This window comes from Schistocerca piceifrons, chromosome 4 (assembly GCF_021461385.2).
Source record: "Schistocerca piceifrons isolate TAMUIC-IGC-003096 chromosome 4, iqSchPice1.1, whole genome shotgun sequence".
Lineage (NCBI taxonomy): Eukaryota > Metazoa > Arthropoda > Insecta > Orthoptera > Acrididae > Schistocerca > Schistocerca piceifrons.
In genome coordinates, this window is record NC_060141.1 from 501,088,548 (window position 1) to 501,116,516 (window position 27,969).

General features: G+C 37.9%; 1 protein-coding gene across 1 annotated transcript in view; it reads left to right on the forward strand.

Moving 5' to 3' along the window:
* LOC124795948 (multiple PDZ domain protein) overlaps positions 1 to 27,969 on the forward strand; it is a 1,551,599-nt gene that overhangs the window by 379,118 nt on the left and 1,144,512 nt on the right. The window contains exons 5-9 of the mRNA XM_047260028.1: positions 2,926 to 3,030; positions 16,966 to 17,446; positions 20,480 to 20,584; positions 20,670 to 20,795; positions 21,183 to 21,365. Of these exons, the coding sequence (XP_047115984.1) occupies positions 2,926 to 3,030; positions 16,966 to 17,446; positions 20,480 to 20,584; positions 20,670 to 20,795; positions 21,183 to 21,365 (1,000 nt within the window). The remainder of the gene's footprint in view (positions 1 to 2,925; positions 3,031 to 16,965; positions 17,447 to 20,479; positions 20,585 to 20,669; positions 20,796 to 21,182; positions 21,366 to 27,969) is intronic.

Genomic DNA, 27,969 nt, shown 5'->3' on the forward strand with positions numbered 1-27,969 from the left:
TAGTAACTGTTCTTGAAAGAACAGATACCATTGATGGCTGTGCAGCTTCTCTAGAATAAATGATAATTAATTGAAACCCTTAGCTGCCGACAGGTGTTGTTGATATATCTTGATGGGGACAACTGAAAATGAGTGCCCTGACATTTGTTGCAGTAATTATAAAATAGATATAATCCTCATATACACTGGAGAGCCAAAGAAACTGGTACCTGCCTAATATCGTGTACGACCCCACGACATGGTATGGACTTGAATAATGTCTGAAGTAGTGTTGGAGGGAATTGACACAATGAGTCCTGCAGGGGTGCTCATAAATCCGTAAGAGTACGAGGGGATGGAGATCTTTTCTGGACAGCACTTTGCAAGGCATCCCAGATATACTCAATAATGTTCATGTCCGGGGAGTGTGGTGGCCAGCTGTAGTATTTAAACTCAGAAGAGTGTTCATGGAGCCACTCTTTAGCAACTCTGGACATGTGGGGTGTTGTGTTGTCCTGCTGGAATTGCCCAAGTCCTTCGGAATGCACAATGAGCATGAATGGATGTAAGTGATCAGACAATATGTTTACATACATGACAACTGTCACAGTCATATCTAGATGTATCAGGGGTACCATATCACTCCAACTGCACATTCCCTACACCATAACAGAGCCTCCACCAGCTTCAAAAGTCCCATGCTGACATGCAGGGTCCATTGATTCATGAGGTTGTCTCCATACCCGTACACGTCCACCCGATCAATACAATTTGAAATGAGATTCATCCAACCAAGCAACATGTCCATTGTTGGTGCTGGCGGGTCCAAGTGAGATATAAATCTTTGTATCATGCAGTCAGCAAGAGTACACAAGTCATGACTGGGCCTTCTGATCTGAAAGCCCATATCAATGATATTTCTTTGAATGGTTCAAATGCTGAAGCTTGTTGATGGCCCAGCATTGAAATCTGCAGCAATTTGCAGAAGGGTTGCACTTCTGTCATCCTGAATGATTCTATTCAGTCATCGTTGGTCCCATTCTTGCAGGATCTTTTTCTGGCAGGAGTGATGTTGGAGATTTTATATTTTACCAGGTTCCTGATATTCACAGTACACTCGTGAAATGGTCATATGGAAAAATCCCTGCTTCATCACTACCTTGGAGGTGCTATGTCCCATCGCTCATGCGCTGACTATAATGTCATGTTCAAACTCACTTAAATCTTGATAACCTCCCATTTTAGCAGCAGTAACCGATCTAACAACTGTGTCAGACTCTTCTTATACAGACATTGCTGACTACAGTACCATCTTCTGCCTGTTCACATATCTCTGTATTTGAATATGCATGCCTATACCAATGTTTTTCGCACTTCATTGTATATGCTGTTACTTGTGTTGTAAAACATTTTGGTGCACTGTTTGGATAAATTATTGCTTTCTGTTCATCTTATAATATTAGTGAAATATTTTTATCTGCTAATCTCTTACCAGACATAGATTTCCAGATGCCATCGAATATGATGAAATTTTATGGTTGTACAGCACCTAGACAGGATGTAAGTAACTCATTCAGGCCCACAAGTGTAGCTGCTGTTTGGAGTGTTATTCGCAGCTGTTGAAGGATGCATGTCATAGAATTAACACTGTAGACTTGGTGATCAAAGAAGTTGCAAAGTGATTCTGCAGATTTGGGACTTGTTGGGGTTGGGGGAGGGGGGGCAGAGGAGGAAGAGGAGAGGAAACATTTTAAAATCTTGGTTGTACTCTACTATACAATGGAACTTTTAGCCATATAGCAGTGCACATTATATTGCTGATACCTGAGTAACAACTTCTCTGTGTTCATATTTGCCACTGTCTTCATAGCATTATTTACCATTTGCCCTTTACTTCCTATCAAAGAACAAGGAAAATATGTGTGTCTTGATACTTCATATAGAGATGTGTTCTATATAGCTCAGATTTTAATTTTACTTGACTACTACTAATTGTACATAATATTTTTTATCTTTTACTACATTAATATGAATATTAATGTTGAAATACGTGAAAAGAGTCATCTTTTGCTTTCTGGTAGTGTAATGGTACCTGTAATGGAAGGAGTACAGGTAACAACTCCCTCTATAGCTGAGACCTTGATTTGTTGATAGCACAAGCTGCATTTCCAGCACAGTATGGTTGCCTGGGACTTAGTAACCATGCAGGTGTATGTGTATTCTAGAAGAATTCTCCCAAAGGCTCAGCAGTCTCCTTAGTATTGTTAATGTGTTTATTGACTACTCAAAGTCTCACCTATACAGTGAGTTGTTTCCTGTCCCTCCCCCCACTTTTTTTTATTATTTGTATTATACCAAAGCTTTTTCTTTACTGTAGTGGTATCTTAATAGGTGCACAAGATTTTGTGGCAGCACAGGCTTAAAATTTTTCACTTCATAACCAATGTAGTGCTTCTTGTCAAACATCACAATTAATGTTAACTACTGTGGGTGTAAAATTTCTCCCACATCTCTGCTGCCATTGCATCAGATTATTTTCATATTTGGTTCTTGTCTTCCTAGAGTTAATTCATACAGTTTTCTAGTAAACAAATTAAGGGAGGAAGATTAATGTTCACATAGTTAGCAAGCAAAATAAAAAAAGAAGTTTATGTGCCACTTACGTATTTAGGTATGGCAGATAAGGAGAGAAATCATTGTGTCTTTTATATACATTGTCTTCCAAGGGCAATTATCCACGAAAAACAGCAATAATTGAAACTTCTGTCAGCAAATATAGAGTAGCAACATTTTTAAAAAGAAAAAAACTTCATACATGATCAATGTACCCACTTTTACACTGCATTTTTTTCGTTTTTCTTTTTTTTTAATTTCTAGTGAATTTATGTACACTTTAGAATTTTTAACTTGAGTGTTTGAGTCAGAACCTCATTTCATAATTTTCAGTGTGACCTACATTCCTGGTGAAGCTGCCACAGCCTATAGAAAATCATTGCTGCAAACTGAAGTGAGCACCGTTCCCATCAAACATATTACACAGATATCCCCCAGGTATGTATTGCCAAAAAGAATTCAGATACCCTTCTAAATGTTTCAGTTATAATCTGCTTTTGTGTGGGTGACATAATTTCCAGAATTGGAATACTAGTTATCACTGTGGATTTAGTTGATGGTGGAGTATTTACATAACAGTATGTGACAGTGTTTCACAAGGAGCTTTAGCTGTTATTAATCACATTTTGACAAAAATAGTTTCATTCTTACACACTCCATGTTAGTAAATGTATTCATATGTTTCCTAGTGCATTAATAACTGTGTGTATGTATTTTGCAAAGAAAATCAAAACACTGTTATTATCTCAAGAGATGTTTCTTGTGAGCTTTATTTTAAAATTACTTCATGTCAGAAATTTCTTTTGCACCCTAGAAATGATATTAGTAAAAATTATCCATTACAGCAAATACTTGCAGTTGGAAAACAGTTCATATGGTTATAAATTGCTATAAATAATTACTCTAAATTACTTCAGTTAGTATTTCAAGTTCCGTCTACAACCCTTGTGTCCTCTTTTTAAATATTCTTAGAGGTTTGTGGAGATTTAAGTTAAGTTTCTTGTAGAAAAATAAAACTTAAATAACAATTTAGAAGCATTCATTTCATTGTTTTCCGTATGTGACTCATTTTGACCTGTTCTGTAAGTTCTGAACCTTTCTTGCCAATTAAAGTTGTGTGCTAGATCTAATCTTGAACTCAGAAGCCGGCAAGATTCCAGATTAAGTCCTGGTGTAGTCCATACCAGAAAGTTTCAAAGTGCTGCACAGTCTGCTACATCAAGAAAGATGCATTCTATTTTTGTCATGTTATGTCAGGATGAGTCACTGCAATCGACGGCTGTTTGAGCGTGACATGCTTTCCAGCTTTTTTATTATTGAATATCAAGACATTGAGTTCTCACAACCAAGTTTTTTTTATTGTTGCCACTATTCTCTGTTTATTGCTATATTTTTCCAGTTGCTGGCATAGCCCACCTTTGCTACCATTGAAGAGGCAAACTTACCAAAGTACTGTCAGTTTATTAACTTGTCAAGAGAGTGTTTTTTGGCATTGTGACAATTCTATGTGGCTTTACACAGTAATACACCATGTCTTTGATCAGATTTTATTCACAAATAAGTATCTACCATCAAAGATTTCAAAAATAGCTGCACACAGTACTCTGAGCTGGTAATGGGCTCACTTGTATCTAAATAATTTCTCTCTTGATTACGTTTTTATTACTATCAATTCTCCATCTTTCACAAGTACTGTGCAGTTATGAACTACAGAATGATAACACAAAAACTGTATTTTTTAAAGTAGATCACTAGTGGAGAAGTTTTTTTTATTTCATCCATTTTTCTTTGTTTCTGAAATGCTGCCACTTCTTTCCTTTATAACACAGAAATAATGTATTTGGTTATCATCTTCTTAATATATAGAAGAGAAATGCCTTAACTTGATTGAAAAATTTGTTTTATTAACTGTTTAGGAGTTGTTTGTTTTGAGAAGACCATGAGCCGTACAAAATAACAAATGAGTTTTACTTTGATAGCTTCTACCATTTATTTCTCTCATGTGGCCCATAAATATGTAAACTTGCCAAGCAGTTTTTGTTTGGAGAATTGAACATTTATTCTGACTTGACAAACTCATGTGTAGTGAGTCATACTTATGAATCAGGAGAATATCATAGTAGATTGGGCGTAATTTGAATTTCTGTTTGTTGGTGCTACTGCAATTGATCAGATCTTCTGCTAGTGAGGTATTTCTCCTTTCACAAAAGTGGAAATACAGAGTTCCAAAATGCAGTTCATAGTATGAAGCAGTAGTATCATACTGACCACTGTCACCCATTCACTACAAAATGCTGCTCTCCTTACAGCCTTGACCTCTTAGGTAAATTGGCCTATTTCCTCTAAACCACAACTGCTTAATGCAAGCACTGTTGGTGTTGTCTGGACATCATGACAGTATCCTGTCGACCTTGTTGTGAAAGAATTTTTAAAGTCCCAGACAGTGTCTCCAAAACACACTGTTGAGCATATAGTTGATGCAGCAGAATTCTCCCTTAAAGTAATGATATCCTTCGCTGTTGATTACTACAGCACAGAGCTGTACTTTTGTGGGCCAAAGTCATTTTGTGTTATCCTTTCAGCTAATTACAAGCAGCAAAAACTAAATACCTTGGTTCTCCATGAGCCAGTGCTGATAATGTAGAAACATAGCATTTGCAAACTTGATTTCTGCATTTTACTATAAATCTGTTGTTGACCATACATTTATTTATTTGGGGAGGGGTAGAGGGGGGAGAGAGTTATGTGTCCAACATTTGCCACTTGTATTTCAGCTCAAAGCTTGTGTCTTCAGTTATCATCTGTGCTAATGAATATATTTCATATGTAACTGAAAATTTGCTGCAGAAAATATAATTAACTTTCAGTTACATATTTTGGTACTTTGAACATTAAGGAGACAGTTATCACACCATTAGTTTGTGACAATTTCTTTTATGTTAATGTGACATTCAGAGACAATGTCTTTTGTTGTTGTTGTTGATGCAGCTCTCCATGGTATTCTCTTCTATACAAGCCTCTTCATCTCTGAATAACAACTGTGACCTGCATTCATTGTATCTGCTTGCTGTATTCAAGCCTGGGTTTCCTTCTACAATCTTGCCCCCCCCCCCCCCCCCACCTCCCCCCCTCCTTTCCATAGTTCCTCCCATTACCAAATGTACTACCCTTTGATGCCTCAGGATGTGTCCTCACAATCAATTCCTTCTTTTAGTCAAGTTTTACCATAAATTTCTTTTTTTTTTTCCAGTTTGATTTAGTATCTTGTCTGTAGTTATTTGATCTACCCATCTAATATACAGCATTATTCTATGTCACCACATTGCAAAAGCTTCTATTTTCTTGTCTAAACATCTTATTGTCCATGTTTCACACTCCGAATACCTTCAGAGAAGACATCACAACACTTGAATATATTTTAGATGTTAACAATTTTCTCTGTTTCAGAAATACTTTTTGTTATAGCCAGTCTGCATTTAACTTCCTCTTTACTTTGACCATCACCAGTTGTTTTGCTCCCAAACAGCAAAAATTGTCTTCTACATTTAGTGCCTCATTACCTACTCATATTGCCTCAGCATTGTCTGATTTAATCCATCTACATTCCATAAATCTGGTTTTACTTTTCTTGATATTCATTTTATAATATCTTTTCAAGACTGTCAATTTTGTTCAGCTGCTCTTCCAAGTCTTTTGCTATCTTTGACGGAATTACAGTGTCATCAGCAAATCTAAAAGTTTTTATGTCTGCTTCCTGAACCCAAATTTCTTTTCCAAATTTCTCCTTGGTTTCCTCTGCTGATTGCTCAGTGTATAGGCAGAGTAACATTGGGGATAGGCTATGACCCTGTCTCACTCCTTTCTCAATCACTACTACCTTTTCATAACCGTCTTCCCTGATAACTGCAATCTGGTTTGTGTACAAGTTGTAAATCACCTTTTGCTCCCTGTATTTTATCCCTAATACCTTCAGAATTTCAAAGAGTGTATTCCAGTCAAAAGCTTTCTCTAAATCTATAAACACATCAAACATAGGTTTCCCTTTCTTGAACCTATCTTGTAAGTCTTAAGGTGAGTATTGCCCCAAATGTCCCTACATTTCTCTGGGATTAAAACTGGTCATCCCCAAGGTAGGCTTCTACCAATTTTTCCCATTCTTCTGTCACTAATTGTTGTTGGTATTTTCCAACTGTGACTTATTAAACTGATAGCTGTGTAGTACTGACACTTCTCAGTGCCTGGAACTGTAACTATTACATTCTTCTTGAAGTCTGAGGATCTCTTGCAAATCACATGTATCTTGCACACTGGGTGGAATAGTTTTGTGATGGCTTGTTCTTCCAAGGATCTCAGTAGTTCTGAGGTCAAGTCATTTACTCCAAGGACCTTGTTTCAACTTAGGTCTTTAAATGCTCTGTCCAATATTTCTCATAGTATCATATTTCCCAACTCATTGTCATCTGCTTCCTCTTCCCTTTCTGTAATATTGCAGTCAAGTTTGATTCACTTGTATAGGCCTTCTATATACTCCTTCCACCCTTGCCTTCTTTCTTTGTATTTTGCCACCTGTCTTCTCCTGCTTATGCATACCTCTACAGCCTTTCATTTGTCAACCATTACTGCTTATTTCCTTTTGCCTGATTCATTTTTATATTTTCTCATTTCATCAATTAAATTCAGTATCTCCTGTATCACCCAAGGATTTCTAGTAGTCATTGTCTTTTTAGTTACTGTTCTCTGCTGCCTTTACTATTTGCTCTCTTGAAGCTTCCCATTCATCTTCTGTTGTAACCCTTTCCCCTGCTTCAGTCCAGCATTGCCTAATGCTCCTTTTAAAACTCTCAATGATCTCTCATTCCTTCAGTTTATCCAGGTCCCACCTTCTTAGTTTCCTAACTTTTTACCATTTTTGGTTCATGTGTGCATTTCATAACCAATAAATTGTGACCAGAGTCCTCATCCACACCTGTAAATATCTTACAATTTTAAATGTGGTTTCTTACTATTATAGAATCACTCTGAAGTCTTCCAATATATGGAGTCTCACCAGGTACACAACCTTCTTCTGTTATTCTTAAATCAAGTATTAGTGATGATTATAGATAATGCTCAGTCCAAAATTCAACCAGGTGTGCCTCTTTCAGTACTTTTCCCCAGACCATGTTCTCCAACTATTTTTCCTTCTCTTCCTTTTCCTACTGTTAAATTCCAGACACCCATAATTAAATTTTCATCTGTCTTAACTGTTTGCATAATTTCCTTTTTCTCATTATCCATTCTCTCAAACTCTTCTTCATCTGCACAATTATTTGGCATATAAACTTGTACTACAGGGTGGTCCAAAAGTCCAGAAACACCCTCATAAAATTCAAATGGAGTAGCAAACAAGGAAACAGAGTCCCTACACACAAGGAACGGGGAGGGGGAAACTTTATAGGCTATGCCACCAACATGGTGGCCGTCTTGAAAGCCACCATCTTGGATTCAACTCCAAAATTTCAAATGGGAATGTGGTCATGTGACATATCAAACAGATAGAGAATTTCACCAGAAAAACAATGCCGTTGTTATTTTAAACATAGCATTATTCATTCTTGGGCTATAGACAGTTACATGTGGCAGCGGTGGGACGCTCGGCAGAATGTGTGTTATGTGCCGAAGAGACATTACACCGATGTTACACAGTCCCGAGAGACCACTAACAGTCATAGGAATGGCTCGATATGTTGTCCATTATGTTGGATTGTTAATGCTATGCTCCGAACCCAGTCCTGATGAACTTTGACCAATACATGTGGCTGAATTTGACCACACGCATCAACAATGCGCTGCTTTAGATGATGCAAATCCCGTATTTTCACAGAATAAACCAGTGCTTTGACATGACCTCAAAGGTAAAAATCCAAAGGAGTCAAATCTGGTGAACCTGGTAGCCACTCCACAGCACCTCTACGACCAATCCACTTTTAAGGGAACTGCACATCCAGGTATGCTCGCACATTGTGCCCATAATGTGGTGGGGCTCCATCATGCTGGAAGAATTCAGGAAATGTCCCGTCCACCGTTAACCAACGACGGACACACTTCTTCATCCAATAACCTCAGATAACTGTTGGCTGTTATGTACCATCAGTAAAAAGAGGTCCAATGTCTTTAGTACCCTACACACCATACCAGACCATCACTTTTTGTGAGTCGACTGTTTTGGAAGCACCACTCCAGTGCAGATTTGTGTCGGACCAGTATCTGTGAGTCTGCTTGTTCACTTCACCATTGATAAAGAAATTGGCTTCATCACTGAACAGCACCTGATAGGGGAAACGTGGGTTTATCTGCAGCTGCTGTGTCACTCATTCTGCGAACTGTACCCGATGATCTGGGTCATCCTCGTTCAGGTGTTGGAGCAGCTGAATTGTGTACAGGTGCCATTTGTGCTGCGATAAAATTCACAGTATGGAGGTATGGCTAACCCCACATTCTTGTGACAGGCGACGAGTACTCGGTTGCGGACTCTTGCTAAATCACGCCAACACGCTCACTGTTGTTGCTTCATCGGAGGTGGACTTTGGTCTTCCAGCCTTAGGCCATTTGTGCTGCGATAAAATTCACAGTATGGAGGTATGGCTAACCCCACATTCTTGTGACAGGCGACGAGTACTCGGTTGCGGACTCTTGCTAAATCACGCCAACACGCTCACTGTTGTTGCTTCATCGGAGGTGGACTTTGGTCTTCCAGCCTTAGGTTTATCTGAGACAGAACCTGTTGCTCGGAATTTGGCCAAAAGTTTGGCAACTGCGCTGTGAATGATGGGCTGTCTGGTTGGGTGATGACTGTTGAAATCCTCAGCAATGACCCGTGTGCTTATTTCTCCTGATATCGAGATGATTTCAATGTGTTCTTCATGTGTTAAGGACATTTTGTAACCTGTAAATAAGGAAACAATGATTAAAACGTTAGCATGAGTAAATTATACCTAACAGTTAAACACATGTAACATATCAGGCATGGGATAGTCACTTTGCACCGTTTCAGACTCCATTTTATGACTTCTCAGTACGTAATACTCACGCTGCCGAGCGTCCCACTGCTGCCTCAAGTAATTGGCTATAACACGAAAATGAATAAAGCTATGTTTAAAATAACAATGGCATTGTTTTTCTGGTGAAATTCTCTATCTGTTTGATATGTCACTTGACTACATTCCCAATTGAAATTTTGGAGTTGAATCCAAGATGGCGGCTTTAAAGATGGCCGCCATGTTGGTGGAATAGCCTATAAAGTTTTCCCTTCCTGTTCCTCATGTGTAGGGACTCTGTTTCCTTGTTTGCTACTCTATTTGGATTTTATCAGGGTGTTTCCGGACTTTTGGACCACCCTGTACTGTGATTATTGTTGGCTTCATGTCCATGTTGTCTATGATAATCTGTTTAAAATACTGCTTATGGTAGTGTACACAAATTCATATATCTTAATCTTTATCAGGTTTACTCCTGCATTACGCCTGTTAATTTTTTTGTTGGTAACTCTGTACTGACCTGACCATAGGTCATGTTCTTCCTGCCATCAGACCTCACTAATTCCCGCTATGTCTACCTTCAGCTTATCCATTTCATATTTTAAATTCACTAAGATACCCGCCCAGATAAGGGATCTAATGTTCCACACTGTGACCTGCAGAATGCCAGTTATATTTTTCGTAATGGCAGCTGCTCCCGAGTTGTCCACACCCAGAGATCTGAATGGGGGACTATTTTACTTCCAGAATGTTTTGAATATTAGGATGCCATCATCATTAGACCACACAGTAGAGTCGCATGCTCTTGTTTACAGTATCAGCACTGCAAAGCCATGTTGGCTAATGTTACAAGGCTGGATGAGTCAATAATCCAAACTGATGCCCCTGCTACTACTGGTAAGGCTACTGACCGCTTTGTAATCTTTGGGTTAGTCTGTCATTTCCACAGGTACTCCTCCATTGAGGTTGCACCTATGGTAGAATTATCTGTATTGTTGAGGCTTGCAACCTACCCTACATTGGAAAGGCACATGGTAACAGCATCTATATTCCAACTGTAGCATAGCTATTAGATCATGACATTATGAGAAGAAAAGTTGTTACTCACCATGTAGTGGAGATGCTGAGTCCCAGATAGGCACAACGAAAAGACTCACAATTATAGCTTTCGGCCACTAAGGCCTTTGTCAACAATAGACACACATATGCGCATGCACACTCACACAAACACAACTCACACACATGACCGCAGTCTCAGGTAACTGAAACCACACTATTAGATCATGAGATGTTTAAGCATATAATGCCTCCCTTTCACCTGGATTGCCCATTGTCAAATGATGTGCTGCATAGTATAACTTGAATTTATGAGGAAGTATGGCAGGTATACATGAAATACTTCTTTAAAAGTGTGAATGGCATGCATCACTGATTTACTTTACATCTGAGGCAATTTTTAACCAAATGTTCATTAATTTATAGAAACAGAGCCAATACCCTTTCATTCCTACAGATTATTTGGCTTTAACTTGGCTAAGACTCTGTTTATCTGCAGTGAACAGAACACTATTTTCAAACCAGTGGTTCATGTTTGCATTGCTTTCTTCACTTGCACATAACAGCTTAATGCTATTGATAGCAATGTTACAGGCTCATAATAGGCTATAGTTTGCACATGTTATAGTGCACACCATATGTAAGAGCAGAATAATTAAACTCAGTTGTAATATGGTTGCATCTAGTTTGGTACAGTGGGGGAGTATCTATACTATACGTTGCTGAAGTACTGCAGTGATTAAATAAAGTAAGTAATGACAGAACAGCAGCTTTTTAAAGCCAAGCCTATTGAAAGTTTCTTACTTACTTGAATGTTTAATATGTGCATGATAAGGATGAGGATGGCATATGCAACCTATAGAAGAAATGCCAGAGTCGGACAAGTAGCTGAAGTACAATGCTGTAGGAACCACCAGCAATTAATATTACTATTCCTTTCTTCATTTTTGTGGCTGATGGATACAGTGGTTAGATAATTCCTGTAGTTTTGTTCTTTTCTGTTTATGCTGCTGTACAAGAACAGACTATTTCAAAGAATATCAGATTTAATGGTTGCCCTTTTCTCAGAGGATCTGTGATCTGATTCACAAAGTCATTTAAAACTAATGTTCTTTATTTATGTTTTAAATCAACTTAATGGGACTGATAATCTGTGAACACATCAAGAAGGCAAAAATTAATGCAGAAAAGTTACTGACATGATGTGTTTGTTTTTAGAAATAATATAAATGTAATGATAATACTGTTAAAGATAATATAAACAGTTATGAAGTAAATAAAAATGTTTTAAATTCTGTTGGACATGATATGGAAATAATTTATTGTTAGTGATCTGTGAAATCTGCTTGCACTACACATAGAGCAATTCCTTGATATTAATTTCATTATGCAGAGATGTAGTCATTAAAGACCAAAGTTTCACTGTCTGAACCAGTGAATAACTAATGCTCACTAGAATTTATATTGCACAATGTATGTATTGCCAGGAATAACCAGACTTATTGGAGTAATTAAATATGGGTATGTTTCACAGTCCCAAATAGCTCACATAATAACTTAAGATATTCCACAATCATATCCACATGGTACATAGATTCTCATTAAAAGTTTGAAAATTGTTACTATATCTCTTAACATGATAGTTTAAAAAGTGCACAGTAGTATGGTATTTCTGCCTAAAGTGGTGATCGATTGTATTATCTGTGATAGATTGATTATAATCGATAGTCCTCCATATAATTACAGGTTTTCCTTCTGTTTCAAAATGTTGTATTGTGACATTAAAGTAGGCTTGATGTATTCATACATTTGTGCTTATTACAATTCACAAAAGTCTTTTGTGCCCAATAGATGCCTCACTATTCACTCTCACTTCATAGATTTGCCTAGTGTATTTCACATGCAACTAATCACAATGTTATCACACATGCTCTCTCTTTCTGGCTATGCTGTAAAAACTATGCTTTATTTCCTGCATCCTTTGCACTACCAGGATATTTCCTGACTACTATCGGTAAGTAGGCTTCACATTAGTGTGCAAGCTTCATTTCACAGCATTTAACATTGTCACTTATCTTTACAATAGTTAAACAAATTATATGAACATATATCATAAACCTGAACTATCATATAGATTAAATAAGCATGCTGGTAAAATGCACAACATGCAGTGATTATCTGAAAAAATATATATATGTATAAATGTTTCAAAGTTATCTAGTAACACTTGCAAAAAAAAGTCCAAAAACTGACAATTTTAAGCATAATATTAATACTAAGGAAAATTCTGGCGCAAAGTATATAATTTATGAGTTACAGAGACTGCTAGCTGAATAGCAGAAGTGTTGAGTTGTTGACAGGCACAAGCTAAAGAGAATGAAAACTTTGCTGACTTTTGGAAGAAATCCTGTGACAAGTAGGAGTACAAATACACAGGCAAAAACAAAATGAATGTGTGTCACACACACACACACACACACACACACACACACACACACACACACACACACTCTGCATGCCTTAGGTACTATGTTATGCTGGCTGGACAGACAATGCCATGATTGCAGTTCAGTATGTGGATGGGTGTGGGGATTGTGTCTGGTGGGGTGGTTAGACAGAGAAAGAGGCAGGAAGTGGGACAAAATATTGGGAATGAGTAACTAGTGGTTCAGATGAAGGCAGCAGGTTTTCAGGCTAGAAATGCAGGATGGAGAGATGGCAAGTGCACGGGCTAGGCATATGGCACACAGGTGCTGGAGCTAGTATGGTTCAGCACACCAAGAAGATGATGTGGAGGCATGGATTGGGAGAGGGTGACAGGGCAGAGGAAGGGGAACTGTTGGGGAGGTGAAAGATGTGTAGGATGATGGGGAGGGTGGGGAGAATCTTGGATAGGATGTTTCTCATTTCTTGGCAAAATATATGAACCGGTTGCCAGAGCTTTGATTATCTATCATCGTGCCCAGAAATGAGGGAGACCCTACCCAAAATCCTCCCCATTCTCTCCATCCTCCCGCACATTCTTCACTTACATAATCCTCGTGGCCTCAATCTCTGCTAATCCAATGCCACCCCACCCCCCCTTCCATGCACATACACTCTTGCTCATAGAAAGATTTTTTTCTATGGCTGCTAAAGTTATCATTCTCTTTTGCATGTGGAAGTCTCAGCACTTCTGCTGTTGAGTGATCTCCTTTACTCCTAATTAACTATAATATTAATATCTTTTTAATTCCAAAGTCTAAAATGGAAATCCAGAATGAGAAAGTCATACACAGTAAAGTACATACTAAAAGTAATGGCCTATTTAAAGAAAAATTGTATGCTTTTGTGGACAAACAGTTGTTTCTTAATTCAGTGGACAGAAAAGGATGAATAGAAGAAAGTTTGGCAAGGAAGTGAAAGAAAGATGTGGTACTGATCTTTAAGTAAGTTAAATACAGTATATTTTGCACCTGAATAGAAAATAAATTCTGGTAAGCCAAAACAAAAACAAAAGGTTGCAGGTTTTGGTAGTGTGTTGTAGAATTAGGAATAATGTGAATGGGCTCGGAGTAAAAGAGGAATAGATGTATGTGACTGGCAGGGAAAATTTACTAGTATATAAGGAAATAAAAGCATATAATTATTGGTGTTATTTGGGAGAAAATATAAGATAGTTTAGTTGTAAGGAAGGAAAAATGAGACTGTGTGGCCAGTACTTCAAGAAGAAGGGATGGAGGACAATAACTTAAAGTAAATTTCTTGGAATACAGGGTGTAGAGAGAGATGTGTGTGGAGATCAAGTTGTGATGCCTACAAATTGTAAATGTTTTGAATGAACTGGATGTAAAATGTGTTGCTATAAACCTACTGATGTAGCACAAAATAATTCCTAGTATTGTAGTACACTGTGGACACCAGTTCACTCATAGTGTCCAAACAAATGAGGAAATTTAAGAAGTGTTTTAAGCAGTGTAAAGCCTTTGACAATTCAAGTGGCAGTGAAGTTGTACAAAAGTGACGTAGGTAAGAAAAGTAGATAAACTTCACTCATATTCCAAGTGCTCATTTTCAGCTTTCTGTCCTCCCTCTCCTTTTCACTCCTATAGCCACCACCTCTTAACTTCTTGCTAAATGTCTGTAACTCATTATGTCCTCCACTCTTTGTCTATATTCTCCTCTGTTCCATTGTTCATTTATCATTATTTATTTTTACTATTAATTTACCTCTAAGTATTTCAATTTTTTTCTCACTTCATTGTTATGTTACATTACATTAGCCATATCACTATCCCATTCATCTATATGTGGAAAGAAGTAAAGTGGATATATTGTATTTAACTACAATAGAATGAAATAAGTTAACATTAGAAGTATTGTTGTAGTAAATGCTAATATTAATTACCATAAACCTTAAACAATAAGTTTTACGAGTTTCTGTGAAGAATTTTTTAGTGGAGTTGTATTCTTTAATCTGTTCTTCAACTTCATCATGTTACCAATAAGATACTTGGTATGTTCTGGCAGTTTGCCGAACACATACATTTGACTTCTTTCTGTACTAATATATTTTCTGTGCCCTTGAAGTCTTTGTAGAGGTTGTTTTGGGCCCCAATATTATACAGTATTCATGATTTTCACTGTTCTTTCAGAAAAGAGAAATATTGGTAATGACAAAGTGAATAAAGGTATGTGCTGTGAAACAGTTGTCAAAATTCCAAGTTTTTTGGGGAGGTCTTCGCAAGATGTTCTACGATTGACACCAGATGTAATTCTTAAACCCACTCCTGTATTCTGACAACTGTAATTTGAGATGCTCCTCCCTCCCTCAACCCCCCCAAAATCCATAATTCACTAGTTAATGGAAGTATACAAACTTCCATTTTTAAAACTTATAACAAAAACTATTCATTCAAACTGCAAATGTAGCCAAAGTAATTTATTAATTAATTGTAGTATATGGGTGTTTCTAATCAAGGTTCTGATCTCTATGTAGCCCCAAAAACTTAAAAATATCTGCTTCTAACAGTGGAAAATCCAGGCTGGAATAATGACAATATTAAGAAAAGGACAGATTGCTCGTCATGTTCATTTTAATTTTATTTATTTATTTTAGCAGAGATGTTGAGTTGCAGACAGGCACAACAAAATGACTACTAAACACATAAGCTTTCACCATGAAGGCCTTCTTCTGAAATAGACAACACACACACACACACACACACACACACACACACACACACACACACACACACGCGCGCGCGCGCGTTCACGCGAACACTGTGTGCACCCAAATGAACACTCTCTCTGGCTGGGTCTGGCCTTTACAGTCAGAGACAGTGGGCACGTGACGTGTATTGTAACTATGTTGTCTATTTCAAAAGAAGACCTTCTGGCCAAAAGCTCACATCTTTAGTAGTATTTTTGTTGCACCTGTTTGCGACTCAAACACCTGATTTGGAGTAAGGAAGTTTCAGAAAAAGCAAAACTCCTTATGTAAAAGAATTATTACTTCCCTAATGTCACCTGTGGTGGAGAAACATGGACAATGACAGAAAGGGACTGGAGCAGACTGCAAGCAGGGGAAATGAAATTTCTCAGAGCAGTTAAGGGAAAAACAAGAATGGACAGAGTAAGGAATGTAGAGATTAGAAAGGATCTTAAACAAGAAAGTATGAGAGAAGAAATTGAAAAAAAGAGATTAAGATGGTATGGGCATGTTAAGAGGATGCATGGGCAGAGACTCCCCAAAATTATGGAATAACTAAAGATGGATGAAAGACCTAGAGGGCACCCAAAAACACGGTGGAAAATAGGAGTGAGAATATCTGTGGAAAGGAGAGGTGTGACCTGGCAGCAAGTGGAGGAAGAAAAGTGGTGGGAGGACCGAGCCAAATGGAGAGGACTTGTCAGCACCCAGATGCGGCAGTAGCTGGAGTGGGATCTGGATATAGATAGATAGATAGATAGATAGATAGATTTAAAGCATGAGAAACTCAACAAGAAGTACTGAACTGTAGTTATTGAGTCTTCTCTAAATTTAATGATTATCCATTTTCATTGAGCTATCTGCCAAATGTTTTCAGATACTTCATTAGGTGCATTTTCAATTAGATGACTGACACTACTTTTTATTCATGTGTCCTCTTTTGTTTGTTATTCTTTCTCCCTCTTGTGGTTTTTATGTAATTATATTAATTCATATTCCACCTTGTGTATTGACGCCCTTGCCTTGTGTAATTTTATTGTTACGTCATTGTTGGTTGTTCTGATATCTTAACTCAAGAAGTTATCGTTAGTAATAGTTCTTCCCTTGCAGCTCACCATATATACAGAAAGCAGCAGACGCCCTTGAAGTGCACAGTGGACTTCTCAAACCTCAACAGACTAAAAAGGCAGAAAGTCCTGTGAGCACAACAGTGACTCGTATTGTGAGTGAATCAGAGTACTCTTCTTGTGTTGAATTATCACCTTTGCTTGAACGTTGTGAACAGTCAGCAACAGACTTTTGTAATAAAGCTGTGGACCCTACGATACCAATAAGTGCCAGTGCAGATAGTGTTTGTAGTTTGAATAGACAGAAAAGAGACTCGTGTGAGCAGGAGAGTTTGCCTAATAGTGCAACAATTAGTCCATCAGTCAGCATGACTGTGACGACACAGGTGCCTTCTGCATCAGCCGTGGAGCGTGGTGCCTCGTCTCCATCAGTGCTTTTGGCAAAGCACTGGGGACCAGAGAGGTCTGTTGAAGTACTGCGGGAGCCTAACTGCAGTCTTGGTATCAGTATTGTTGGTGGAAAGGTAAGCATACAAATTTTAAGCCTATTTATTATTTTATTGTGTCACTATTTGCTTTTTGTTGTTGTCAGTATACACAGGATACAATATTATAAATAAATTCTTAATTTACAGTAATTGTCTACAGATTTTAATAAGAATCAGGTCCAGATCTTGCTTCCTCCAAGCCCCCTTCCTCCTAATATTTGAGATATTCACTGAACTCTGAAAAGAAATACAGGGTGTTTCAATTAGAATATACATATTTTGAATGCATATATTTATTAAACTTTAAGACATATGAATATGAAACTTTATATACATATATATAAAAAACAAAGATGCTGTAACTTACCAAACGAGAAAGTGTTGGTATGTTGATGGACACAATAAAAAACACACAAACACAAATTTCAAGCTTTCACAACCCAAGGTTGCTTCATCAGGAAAGAAGGAAGGAGAGAGAAAGACAAAAGGAAAGACGAGGTTCATCCCTATGAAATCCCCAAACCACCTTCTCTACCCTCTGGCTCCTGCCCTTGTAACCATCCCGGTGTAAAACCTGTCCCATGCACCCTCCCACCACCACCTACTCCAGTCCTGTAACCTGGAAGGTGTACATGATTTACCAACTGACATGCCTACACTGTGAAGCCTTCTATGTGGGAATGACCAGCAAGAAACTGTCCATTTGCATGAACCGACACAGGCAGACTGTTTGTTGGTAATGAGGATCACCCTGTGGCTAAACATGCCTTGGTACATGGCCAGCACATCTTGGCACAGTGTTACACCGTCCGGGTTATCTGGATACTTCCCACTGACACCAACCTATCAGAACTCTGGAGATGGGAACTTGCCCTTCAATATATTCTCTCTTTCCGTTACTCACCAGGCCTCAACCTCCGCTAATTTCAAGTTGCCGCCCCTCGTACCTCACCTGTCATTCAACAACATCTTTGCCTCTGTACTTCCGCCTTGACTGACATCTCTGCCCAACCTCTTTGCATTTCCAAATGTCTGCCTGTGTCTGTATATGTGCGGATGGATATGTGTGTGCGTGCAAGTGTATACCTGTCCTTTTTTCCCCCTAAGGTAAGTCTTTCCGCTCCCGGGATTGGAATGACTCCTTACCCTCTCCCTTAAAACCCACATCCTTTCGTCTTTCCCTCTCCTCCCCTCTTTCCTGATGAAGCAACCTTGGGTTGCGAAAGCTTGAAATTTGTGTGTGTGTTTGTGTGTTTTTGTTGCGTCTATCAACGTATCAATGCTTATTAAATTTTTCTTCTTTTAAGATTGGTTCTTTGATGGTCTTGTTCCTTCCTACATGCAATCTGTTTTTCACCACGAGTAGACTGTGATCACTCCATGTGTTGGCAGAGTTTAAAATTCTAACATCTAGCACTGACTGAGGATGGATTTTCCTGTTTGTAACAATGCAGTCTTTTATAGAATTATGATCTCTTGTGTTCTGAAAAATATTTTTGTACTGCTCTTTGTGGTCATAGAAGACAGTATTTATTCTCAGTTAAATGCTTGAGCATCAGTTGATCATAATCTCACCATTATCATTCAGAAAATCTTCATTAAATCATTGTTTAACCCCATGGATGGACACTATTTCCAGTACGAGCATAAAATTCCCCCATTATGACTGCAAGTTTGTTTGGAGATATCATATTGATAACTTCTTGTAACTGCTCATAGGAAGCCTCTCTTTCTGTTTTAAACTTACAATCATCAGGGCTGTACATGGAGATAATGCTCAGTTCATGATGAGCCAGTTTCAGTTTTAGTTAAACTGTTCTCTCAAAGATGTATTGGCACAGCTCAATAACATCTTTGTATTTCATGTGGATAAGTATCCCTACTTCTGCTTTAACTCTTGTCTCCTTCTTGACTCCACTATAAATGAGCAAGTACTAGTCATATTCCTTCTGCCATTTGACTTTATTTTAAGTCTCTGTGATACTATGTATTGAAGTTTCATGATGTTTCAGTTCTTCTATAAGCTCTTGATCTTTTTTATTAAAGGATGTTATGTTCTATGATCCATTTCTCAGAATATTTTTATTTTTTCATCTCTTAGACCTGTTCCTAGCATTGGTCATCATATTTCTAGTCTGTCCTTTCCAAGGTACAGTACTGGTACTCTGAGCAGTGAAATTACACCTCCTGTAGGTCGTTGGCCTGGCTGTTGGTGGATTTGTTTTCGAAATTTATTTGAAATAAATATATACAACTACTTACTTCCATTTACAGATATTTAAGTGACCACTTACTTCTATATAAGAATGTCATATAATGAAGGGGAAAAAATAGTTCATCAGAAATGATTTCTTCTATAAGGAAGTGTCAGTTTTCCCAAATGCTTAAACAGATACCCACGCATGCATATAAGTGTGTGTGTGTGTGTGTGTGTGTGTGTGTGCGCGCGCGCGCGCGCGCACGTGTGCACACATGTGCACGTATGCACACACCCACATCTTAAGCTAGCGTCATTTGTGTCCTGTTACATATGCCTCTATGCCACACAGCAGTCATTTCAGGTGAGTGGTTATCTTTCCTTCCTTTTGTTTATTATGTCCTTGTTTCCATCCTGAAGTTTTTGTAATTGTAATACCTTTACCAGTGGTGAATACCATGTGATCTCATGTTCATTTCATTTACCTATCATATCACATGTCTCATTTCACAATTCAATTTGTTTAAACATGTCAAACAATCAGTGCATTAAGAAAATCATTAATGACTCAAATGACCTAGCACTCAGCATCAACAATGATGGATGTTCAAGCAGCTCACTCTGCATTAGTTTGAAAAGGTATTAGTATCTATATGTGCTTCATGGCTTACTATTTTGAGATTCATAAAAAAGTGCAATATTTTGATTCATACTACTACTACTACCCTCAATAAATACACTAATTCTAGTAGTATAGTATTAGTAAACATGTTAAGAATAGAAAAGCTGTGTCAGCCATGTATGTGGAACTGTTTTATTTGGGAAGGCTTTGGCTTAGTTCTGGTGGAGTAAAATTCTGCTTTTACCTGCAGGTTGATTTATACAATGCAGGGCCAGACAGTGGGTCTGCCATCTCAGGTATCTTCATAAAAAATGTTCTGCCACAAAGTCCAGCTGGTCGCACAGGTGAACTTAAGGTACGTCTTCCTCAGTGTGAAAAAATCATATGAGAGCTGAGTGATTTTCCCCCTTGTTTTATTGTATTTACTTAATTTTTTGTAGACTGGAGACAGAATTCTGGAAGTGGATGGCATTGACTTACGCCATGCAAGCCATGAAAGAGCTGTTGAGGTGATCCGAAGTGCGGGTAACCCAGTCTGCTTTCTCGTGCAGTCCCTGATACAGTGGGTGAGTGTTTTGGAAGTTTACATATTAGAACAGGAAAGGTACAAGTATTTAAAATAGACCAAATGTAATTTGAGACTGTAAGAAGAATTAGCCTACGTTGCCAAGCTCTTTGGAGAGCAAAAGCATAGGAAGTTTTTCATATTGTTTATTTAAGTCATAGATTATATCTTATATTGAATTTCAATATGAATGAAGCTTCAAAGAGTCATAGCGTTTCTGGGATGAGATAGTGAGGTGGTCCACATGAGTTGCACATATTAAAGTGGTTACCATGTGGAAAATAGACAGTGCCACTTTCATATGTCATAAGTTATAGATACTTAATTACTAAGAATATGAGAACAGTAAGGTGTAGCGTGAGTGGACGTCCCGCGTGCCTCATTCCAGAGCGTGGACGGAGAAGTTGAGAGTCATTCGACTGAAGTTGCGCCCACATCCTCCTCTGCAGGAGCAGTTGGTGGGTCAACCCGCAGGAGGGCACCCGCACCCCCCTCCCCCACCGGACAGCTGCTAAAGAGTGCCCCCCCTCAAGTCCCACAGGCCAGGACTCCTACACCAGAAGTTATACAGGTGTGTCATAAAAATTTGAACTTCTTATTATTATTGTTGTTGTTGTTGTTGTTGTTATCATTACTATTTATTTTTCTTCAGCCATGCTCTTTATGTTCTACAGTGCAATTAATTTTTCAATAAAATGTAATCATCTGTATTTATCCTGTGCCACTGTGTAGCATATGAGAGTAAATGCCAGAGTTCTGTCATATATTCCAGTTCTTGAAGCACAGTTCAGAAATGATATTTGGCTTTGGAACTGTCCATCATCTAAATTAATAAGAAATGACAATTCTTCTATGTTAGTTCTCTTTCTAGGGTTGACAAAAATGCTTTGAACATGAACAAAGACAGATAAACATAATTATGTTTATAAGATGGTTTTTGTCATACAAATGTTAGGAAAAAATTAAAATATGAGCTTTCAGAGCAGAGTGCCTCATATTTTGAAACTGAGATGGAAAATTGAGAAAATAAGATGATAGTAAAGTGAAAAGTAAGTCATGTGTCAGCTTAAGCTTCAGATTAAGAAAATCCAACTTTGAAAACTCAAATTTTGATATTTAACTCAGTAATTCGCTCAACTTTTGCGGTATTTGTAACAGCATTAGTATATATATTCTTTGTCAGCTTTTAACTAAATTTACATTATTTGTGTAACTTCTTGCTTTGTAGCTATATTTTAGTTCCTCTTTTATCAGAATGGTGCCAAAACTGTGTGGTTTCATTCTGATTCTACGGTTACTACAACATATTTAAGGTGCGTGCTATACACAGTGCAATGATTATGAAGTTGACAAAAGTCATGGGATACCTCCTAAAATAGTGGCGGACCTCCTTTTGCTGGGCACAGTGCAGAACCTCGGTCTGGCATGGACTAAAAAAGTCGTTAGAAGTCCTCTGCAGAAGTACTGAGCCATGCTGCCTCTATAGCCTTCCATAATTGCAAAAGTGCTGCTGGTGCAGGATTTTGTGCACAAACTGACCTCTCAGTTATGTCCCATGATTGTTCAACGAGGTTCATGGCCAAAACTTTCGCTTTAATTGGCCAGAATATTCAATTGCAAACAATTGTGGCTCAGTGACATGGCACATCATTGTTTGGGAACATGACTGCAAATGGTCACCAAGTAGCTGAACAAAACCATTTACAGTCAATGATTGGTTCATTTGGACCAGAGAACACATTACATTCCATGCAAACACAGCCAGCATGATTATGAAGCCACCACCAGCTTGCACAGTGCCTCTTTAACAACTTGGGTCCATGGCTTCATGGGATCTGTGCCACACTCAAACCCTACCATCAGCTCTTACCAACTGAAATCAGGACTTGTCTGACCAGGCCACAGTTTTCCAGTCAAGTGTGGTACAACTGATATGGTCATGAGCCCAGGAAGGGCACTCCATCAGTTGTCTGCTAACATAGTCTGTTAACACACATTTCTCTGCGCTGTCTTAATGGATACATTCATCATATGTCCCACATTGATTTCTATGGTTATTTCACACAGTGTTGCTTAGAATTCTACGTAAATGCTGCTGCTCAAAGTCATTAAGTGAAAGTTGTCGGCCACTGCATTGTCCGTGGTAAGAGGTAATGCTTGAAATTTGGTATTCTTGGCATACTCTTGACACAGTGAATCTCGGAATATTGGAATGGCCCATGCATCTAGCTCCAACTACCATTCCGCAGTCAAGAGTCTGTTAATTACTGTTCTGAGGCCATAATCACATTGGAAATCTTTTCACATGAGTCACCTGACTACAAATGACAGCTCTGTCAATGCACTATCCTTTTATATCTTGCATATCGCATATGACTATCCCATGACTTTTGTCGCATCAGTGTATTTTGGTATTGATAACAATCATATTAAGTGTGTGATGAATGAAATTTTCACATTCTTATGCACATGAACTCTAAATTTTACTCCATGTACAAAAAGTTCAGTTATACACTATGCTGTTGGGTTAATGTTATTTTGTAAAATAATTACTTGAATTTTATTGCAAATAATATTAATACATTACCTTAACTGACTGCTCAGTTTATTACTGACAGTGGATGTAATATCGGAGGTTCACGTGCTGGTTAGTGTTGAGAGTTTTCCGTGATAGTTGACTCTCACTGCTAATAAGACTTTGCAAAAAATACCTGACTTTGATGTCTTCCCACAACTGGATGACTGAGCTGATTCAAAGATTAGAAAAGGGTGCATTCCCGTCTACCATCTCCTAGCAAAGCCATGCGGTGGTCAAACTAGCCTCTAAATTGGTGTCACAGTCATTTACTGTCTTACGGGATGTTTTCTCTATTCACTTTGTGTTTCATACATTGTAAATTTAATGGAATAAACAGTACATTCATCATCACAGTTTGGGGCATTGAAATATTGGAAATAATCAGTTTCTGAAGAGGCCAACCACATGATGTAGATGTTAGTGTTGTGATGATATAGGCTACAGTGAATAAAATTATGCAGTAGTCCACTTTACACAATATGTTCTCAAAATTAAGAAAACTCTGAAAGGCTTCTTTACGCCACAGTACATTTGGCTAGTCATTACATAAAACTGGGCTTGCAACATCTGAGAAGTCGTGTCTTCAAAATAACAATAGTAGTACTCATATACATTTTACGTTTTTAAAGGATTGTTTCTAACTTGGAAATCCATCAGGCAAATTTGTAAAGACCTGAATTTTAACCCTCAAATGAGCTCACACCAAATGAGCTCAGTTTCCTCCATGCTTTAAATAACACAGACCAACGATGGAAAAACTTTTTTGCTGAAAATACCATATTCTTGTCTTTTTTAGGGTGGCAAATCCAAATATGATACTTAAAAATCTGTATCACCCACAATTTCTTCATATTTTACAGTTAAATTTATTAAATTAATTTTTAAAGAATTTGACAGCTTTTATATAGTTAAAATAATTTAAAAAGGAAGTGTAATGAGTGTAGATGCCATTCGTAGCACTGCTGAAAAATACTTGCTGGCAAAAAAAAGGTTGATTCTATTTTTGTTTTAACAGATGGTGTTTTGTTTACTGTCAATCTAATCTCATTTTCTCGTTTCCTGTACATGTGCTCAATACAGTGTCTAATCGTGGTTGTTAAAACACTGCTGGCAGTTTTTGTTATATTTGCAGTGAATTTGTGATTAAAAAACACTAAAAACATTACAGACTTTGTGGGAAAGGTTTATGTATCGTACTTTGGATCTAAACTTGGTGATCAAGATAAATCTTGGGTGCCGCATAGGGTATGTTATGTGTGTGTTGAAGATCTGAGAAAGTGGTCCAAAATGGAGAAAAAAGCCTTTAGACTTGCTGTTCCTATTTTGTTCCGATGATTGCTACTTTTGCATTGTTGATATTATTGGTCATAATTCGAAAAACAAGAAGGTAATAAACTACCCAAACCTTCTGTCCACTGTCCGAACAGTAGGGCATGGTGTAGATTTGCCGATTCCTGAACCACCATATGATTTAAATTCTACTCCAACAGAAGTATTTTCTGATGTACAATCTGATTCAGATAAACCAGATGACGATGAATTCCATTGTAATACAAAAAGTCTATAGCTCTAATTGTTTACTCAGGCCAAGCTTAATGATTTGGTTAGGGATCTGGGTTAACGAAAGAAAAAGCCGAATTGTTTGGCTCTAGATTAAAAGACAAGACCTTATTGGCAGTTGAAAGAGAGAGCAGCAGTTTTCCAAGTTTTTTCAACAAGAAGATGATTTAGTGCACTGCACAGACATTCCTGGTCTGATGAATGAGTTTGATATTGAATAAAAAAAAAGGAAGACAGGAGGTTGTTTATTGATTCATCCAAAACTAGTGAAGGAAAACGCTACCAAGGCTGCTGGAACACCAACATGATGGGGGACTACTGTTGGTCACTTCACTGAGAAGTTCAGCAAGTGACTCATCATAGAAAAGCTACACAAGAAGCTTCAAAGAAAAACAAGAAAGAGCATAAAAACCAATTCCAGCTGACAAGTGAAACGTCTGTTAACACATATCATTGTTTTAAGTAGCTTACTGTAAATGCAAACCATGCGTATGTTGTAACAAAATGTTTCATTAATTTCCTTGTTTACCGTATAGCATAGGATTTTTATACTGTATAATAAAAAGCATATTGCTCTAAAACTATGGATGATACAAAAAAAACTAAGTCTAGATTTGGATTCATCTCATAAAAGCTATCAAAGTGAAAAAAGTTAAAAAAAAAAATTCGTTGGCCTGTGTAATTAAAATGACAGTAACTGATTATCTTGGCTTCAATCTTCCTTGCTCCTTCCCTGTAAATTATTGAAATTCCAAATTCAGCAAATCTGGAAATTGTTAGTATGACTCTGCTTTACTATCATAGTATCAACATTTTTGGTTCTGAGTTTTTTTGAAACCATTCCTCGCTCACGGCAGTACCACCACAGAACTTAGCAGTAATAATGATGTACCAATAAGAGCCCAATAAATATAACCAAGTCACTTACCTTTTTGGCAAATAATGTCTAAATAAGTGGGGATACAACAGTTCCTATATTGACAGTGTTTAGCCATCTGAGTAGTTATGATGGAAGATATTTGAAAATGGTTTGAAACAGTGAGGTTCTGAAGAAGGAGAAGGAGAAGGAGAAGAAGAAGAGGAGGAGGAGGAGGAGGAGGAGGAGGAGGAAAAGACATAGCTAATATCCTAGATTTTACTTGGTGTGACATTGGCCATTGGAGACTTATTGGATAATTCATGATGACATTACATTGCTTTCATCAGTATCTAATTTTGCTATTCCCAGAGCATCAGCGTAGTTCCTAGTGGCAACCTAGTTTATTCAGTTATGTAAACAGAATGCTTCATCCTCTTTTGTATAATCCATTGTGATATATAATCAGAACAACCACAAGGATCACAGAGAAAAATATATACATGACCCTATCATGACAGCATTGAAGAGAAGTCAGATTACTTAGCAGCTGTGACTGTTTCAGGCACAAAAGAATTACTACAGGGAACAAAATTTCACCGAAGAGGAGCCATGCAATTACCAAGGATAAATTACATCAAGTGAGTTATGAACTGAAAGCCAATGCTCAGTCCTTAAGTGTTTATTGACCATGTGTTTCTGTCACTAGCTTCCTCATCATGGGACTGGAAATGAGTAGACACATCAATGAGATGATTAATCAAGGTAACAGTGAAACAGGACAATCAATGTTAGCACTTAACTGTGAACAAAGAACTGCTAGGTCCAGTGGCATCCACTGCCTGTCATCAGCTTTTCCAACAAGGAGCTCAATGAGGCTATCATGTTGGTTCTGAGTAAAGGTCTGAATTTTGCTCCAGCTCCACAAATGCTACCAGTTGCTGAGCTTGTTAGTGGAGTGGAACAAGCAACAAAGCATCTTCCTTCGAAAGAGGAGGATAAGGTAAGGCTTGCTAGTGGCTGGATTTTAGCAACAGCCAAATCCCCCAAGTTCAGTATTAGTAGGGCGGAGAAACAAGGATTGAAATTGTGGAAGGAGGATGAAAAGTTAGTCAGATCATACTCAAAGCTACAGATTATCACAAAAAGTGTCCTCATTGTTAGAGAATAGCATATACTGGAATCTTAAATGAGGCCTCACAATGGTACTTAGCAGGAAGATGGGGGAGTAATTAAAGAACTCTGGCCTATGATGAACTTGTGGCAAATTTAAGACCATAAGCACCTAGGCACCAAATCTTGTATGGCTTTTCTGAAATACATGTTAGTGCTATCAGCTCTCATACAGCCCCCAGAACAGTATTTAATTAAATTATGGGCACTTTTAGACAGCCACTGTAGACACTATATTAAGAACTCTAAAATGTTTGTAGCAACAGGAGATGAGGATAGGCCCAAGAGAAGTAATGGATAGACTCAAGGTGATCTCCATTTTTACAAAGGTAACAGTAGAAGAAAGAGTAATGCTTTTCACTCACTATTTCTCTCCTGAAATTTGAAATGTTTTGACATATCTTGACAACTGAATATATTTTGTACAGTGAAAATTATTATGAAAAGACAGATGGAAAAGGAATTTGTTCACCACTGTCACTGGCCATAGCTAATTTTTTTCAAGGAGGACTTCAAAGAATTTGCATTGAACATTGCTCTCCATCCACTCTGCTTCTTCAGACTTGTTGACGATACATTTTTAATTTGGATGTAAGGCAATGAGGTGTTGCAGCAGTTCATCAACCATATGAACGGTATACATCCAAACATACGATTTACAGCAGAGATGGAGAAAGGCGGAAAGTTGCCTTTCTTAGATATGTTGGTTGAACAGAAAGCAGATGGATGGCTTGACCATTCTAAGTATCAAGAACTGACACACATGGACCTATACCTCAGTGGATGTAGCTTTCATGATCCATCTCATAAGGGAGCTATGCTGAGCACCTTAATACACAGAACAGGGACTGTTTTGGGCAAGGTACATCTTGACTCCAAAATTAACCATTTTACAGTGGTGTTCAGAAGTAGTGGTTATTCAGTCTATGCCACTATGTCAGCTTCATCAAAGAAACCGAGACATGACGCCATTCAAGCATGCCCGGAGGACCAACACACAGTGCACCT